Source organism: Aulonocara sp. 'chitande type north' Nkhata Bay, linkage group LG1 (genome assembly GCF_057382095.1).
Source record: "Aulonocara sp. 'chitande type north' Nkhata Bay isolate Kocher_YH1m ecotype deep benthic linkage group LG1, A_spYH_male_GT1.1, whole genome shotgun sequence".
Lineage (NCBI taxonomy): Eukaryota > Metazoa > Chordata > Actinopteri > Cichliformes > Cichlidae > Aulonocara > Aulonocara sp. 'chitande type north' Nkhata Bay.
Window position 1 is genome coordinate 2,220,586 of NC_141344.1, and position 4,617 is coordinate 2,225,202.

General features: G+C 49.7%; 1 protein-coding gene across 1 annotated transcript in view; it reads left to right on the forward strand.

Annotated features, from left to right (window-relative positions):
- The window catches only part of efl1 (elongation factor like GTPase 1), a 71,706-nt gene extending 68,277 nt beyond the window's left edge, over positions 1–3,429 (forward strand). Inside the window, exon 22 of the mRNA XM_086289964.1 lies at positions 2,962–3,429. Within this exon, the coding sequence (XP_086146090.1) occupies positions 2,962–3,150 (189 nt within the window). The 3' untranslated portion in view covers positions 3,151–3,429. The remainder of the gene's footprint in view (positions 1–2,961) is intronic.
- Positions 3,430–4,617: the final 1,188 nt, after the last annotated feature.

Consider the following 4,617-nt stretch of genomic DNA (forward strand, 5'->3'; position numbering starts at 1 on the left):
ACTGTGGCATCTTTGCTTTCTGCCGCGGACGGCGGGTAGTTTGTTGGATCCCTGGCGTACTTCGGGTGGTGCCTCCTCTCCTGCAGGAGCGCGGGCATGCTCCTGCATGCAGATGACGTGTAAATTTTGTTGAGCCATCCAGGGAGACGGTGCTTCCCAGATATTTAATGTGTGAATGTTTGGAAGCTGAGTGATGTGACCTCAGGCTGATTATCGGGCGAACAGCCTGACCTGCGAGGCTGCAGGTCAGGCTGCAGACACTGGCTTCTTAAAGGAGGACTGCCGGCGCTTTGTCCTGGCAGTGAGGCGACAAAGGTCAAAGAAGGACCGTCGACAGTGCAGATTTAATGCATCTATGAATCGGCTGAGGTGAGGCAGGTGTTGGTGGTTGGAGCCTGGTCCTGCGTCCTGGTTTGATGTCTTTTAAAATAACAGATCAGTGTCCCGTCCAAACATCAGTGTTGAAACCACATGTAGCTGCGCACACACGCACACACGCACACACACACACACACACACACAGCAGCCTCATTGTCTCGCTGCCTTTTGTCTTCACCTCATTAAAAGTTGTCTGTCTGATCTCATTTCTGTGCAGACGCGTCCTCACAAAGACCCCACCCCCCCAGCTTCAGGACCGTCCCGCTGCTCAGTGCCGATGTCAGCATTCCTCTGACAGCCGTTTGATATGACCGGGATATCGGATTTACATATGAATGAGCGGCGAGGCGGAGAGGTGATTGTCAGCGTGGCGTTGTTGTGTAACTGGAAGGTTTAGTGGCTCCTGTGGGGACGTTTACATTAGATTTCCATCAGAATGGAGCTTTTGTCGAGCTGCGCGCCGGAGAATTGTGCGAGCGAGTCGCGTATTGATCGGCCGAGACATCTGTCTGCCGCTACATGTGTGCGTCTGCGTGTGTGCGACACATTGTTGGTTTTTGGAGGCCTGATAAAACTCAGAGCCTGACTGTAGCTAATAAATAAGCTACAGTCTACAGCTACTGCTCACAAATAATAAATGCAGATTTTAACTGATGACAAACTGCAGACGACGCTCGGGGGGTCAGAAAAATCGATGTCAGTTATCACTTTGTAATCTCAAGGTTAAAGGTCAAAACCCGGCCAAATCACCACGGTAACTGATGCTGACCACATAACCACCTGGAGCAGGTCATGTTTTGGTTTCAAATCGCCACGTTTCTGCAGATTTCCGCTCTGCTGCCTGAGAACGTTGAACCGATTGTTTCCAACATGGATTCAGTATAAGCCAGGTGCATTTGTGAGGTGTTTGTTGCTGACAATATGACCTTTGACCTCACCTATGGTCCCGAGGCTCGGTTAGTGACCGAAACAACGAGGTCGTGGCAGGGAGCGTGTGAAGCCTCTGCTCTTAGAGCTGCTGCGGCAGTTTTCACGAGTGATTCCTTCAGTTTTCTGACGCTGCAGTCGTGTTTTTATCTTCTTCATCTTTTCCTGCACGTTGACGTTGCCGCCTGCTTTCGGTAACTTCCCGCTGAACTTCGTTCGACCAACGGGGGCTCTGAAAAGGCCGAAGCATTCGTGGAATCGCCCACGGCGGCGGTCTCGGTGATGTTCCTGATGTGTTTGTGAGACAAAATGTGACACAGCAGGAAAAAAAGCTGCGCATGAAAACTGTGTTTCTACACAGAGACGATTAGTCGTCCATCTGTTAGCGTGCGCCGTCCTCGCTTCTCTATGACGTCACTTTAGTTTGTGTTTGAACTTTTCTGCCTTTTGTGTCGTTTCCACGCGAACGATCAGCCGAAACGAGCTTAACGTCTTCCTGCGTCTGAGACTCTGTGCGTCCACCGGCTTAATTGACTGTTGCAGGACGCCTCGTCCCTCGCCGCCCCCTCCTGCTGCGTCCCTTTGTGCTCCGGCATATGCTGCTCACGTGTGGTGTGCGCTGCCTCCTGCAAGCCGCCCGTTGTTGTAGCTCGCTCACTACCATCTGGCCCAGTGTAACCAGAGCCAGGTGCCCCAGTGTACTGGTGCTACTGTAGCTGTGTGTGTGTGTGTGTGTGTGTGTGTGTGTGTGTGTGTGTGTGTGTGTGTGTGCGCACGCTAACAGTCCTTTCAGTGCAGAAGGAGCTGCTGCCGTCTTTATGAAACTAATAATCCAAATGTCGCTCAGTGGATCAACAGTTTTTGTTTCATTCATTATATCATTTAAGACGTCATTTGATATTTCAGACTATCAGCTGACTGAGGCGAGTCAGGAATGTTAGCTGGAGTCGCATCCCGAGAAGTCTCACAGCATTTAGATGGAAGCAGGAGGAAACGTCCTGGCGGGACTTTGAGGATCATCACGCCGCGTCTTTTTGTCTGTGACTTAACATTTCAGCTCACTGTGGTTGTACTGGGAAGCCACGCTTTCTGTTCGCAGCTCAACTAAACCTCAAAGTCAGCTCACACGGCCTGTTAACCCAGGCTCTGTGCACGCTCACATGAAAACCTGCTGGCTCCTCCCACCTCACAGGTGTTATCCGTGGTTGGTGGAGATCAATAAAAATATAGAACAACAGCAAAAGTTGAGACGAGAGCAGGAAGCTGTTCGTTTTACCGCCCGGTGCGCCGTCAGCACCGCCGTTTCACTCGACAGCTGAGACGCTGCGATGCGCCGAACTCCTGACATTCAGGTCCAACCCCCCCAGCCCGGTCCACGTCCTCGCCGCGTGCCTGTAGATTTAATTCCAGCAGATATTAGGATTAGGAGTTATTTTTGTGACGTTTATCCAAAAACCATAAGCTGCCCCAGACCAGGTGACAAGTTACCATGGTGACGGAAACGGTTGCAGAGCCGTCCCTCTGGCTTCGCGTCTCGTGTGATTATTATTTGGTTGGTTTATGTTTTTATGATACTGTAGATGTTGGTACGCAGCTCTGTGGTTTGTGTTCAGATGAAGACACTGATCCCGTCTGTGTCCGTCGTCTGTGTCCCAGGTGATCAGCAGCGATCCTTACTGGGTTCCCACCACCGAGGAAGAATACCTGCACTTCGGCGAGAAGGCCGACTCTGAAAACCAGGCCTTGAAATACATGAACGCCGTCCGCCGCCGCAAAGGGCTGTACGTGGAGGAGAAGATAGTGGAGCACGCCGAGAAACAGAGGACGCTCGGCAAAAACAAATAGAGGAAACCCGGACGCCTCCTCGGGAGACGGCGGCGCCGCTGACATCGAGCGCAGCACCGTCACCGACGACACTGAAACTGCAGGGTTTCCTGTCATTTTTAGTTTTTGTGATAACTTGGAGTGAATAATGTGTCCACACTGAGGATGAAATACATCGATGACAAAGGCTGTTATATTTTTAAAACAGATTGTTTTGTTTTCAGGTAAAAGTTCATCCGTGCACAGATACTGACCAATCACATGGCAGCATTCAGTAATGAATAAATGAGTGTTTCAATCGCACCGCGTCATTCTCTGCTTCACTAATTTACTCGTAATAATTCATTGGTACGACATCTGTATGGACTCGGCACCAACCAATCAGGCGCTGCAGGAGTGAGTCCTGAAAGCTGAAGCCGAGTCGGCTCGGGTGTTTCTGTGCACGCCGCGCTCATGCGTGCCGAAACAGAAGTGCTGCTGAGCATCATCAATCTCAGGAGCTCGGTGGAGGTGTCGTTAGAGCGTGTTGGTGTGTTTACCGGGCACGCCAGCTGACATAACGTCCGCCCTCTCATCCAAATATGGTCACTGCTGGTTCCATAAAAGCCAACATGGGGTTGATGTCTGTCTTTTATATACAGTCTATAGACCGTGGCTGCTTCTACCTCGCATCATGTGCACAACTGTAAAACTCGCGAGGTGACATTTAGTACAATTATTAATGAACTTGAAACCACGCAGCTGTCCGATTACAATTCATAACAACACTCACCTCAAGGTGTTTTTTACTGTAAAGACCCCACAATATCAGAAAGAAACCCCGATAATCAGACCATCCTCTGTGAGCAGCACTTTGGTGACAGTGGGAAGGAAAAACTCCCTTTTAACAGGAAGAAACCTCTGGCAGAACCAGTCTCAGGGAGGGGCGGGGCCATCTGCTGTGATTGGTTGGGGTGAGAGAAGGGAGACAGGATAAAGACATGCTGTGGAGCAGAGACAGAGATGTGTGTGCTGAATGATGCAACAAAAGCATCTCTCCTAGTCCAATCAGACAGCACGTGCCTGTGTGATAACCTCTCTGATAGGCCGGCCGACGGTCCCGGCTCTGCTCGTCCAGCGAGACCTCGGCTGATGCAAGTCTGTGGGTGTGTTCTCGTGTCCATCGCACGTTTACGACACGTGTGACTGAAGAGCTCTTTGATTCTTATTTCTAAAGATTTCATTTTCAGGTCATTTTACAGTAAGTGCGAAACACGCCGGCGGATCACCGACGGCAGAGAGTATTCACTGATTATTGATTATTGTTCAGTGTTAAGGAGCTTCATAGACAGACAGCAGAACGAACACTCGGACAGCTTTTCTGGGGGACGGAAAATTTTTCTATTCGCTGAATTTTTCAGAGCATTTCTAAAATATTTGCTGATTGTTTTCATTTTATTTTTGTGAGTAAATACATTTTTATGATCAAAAATACTAATTTTTAAATAT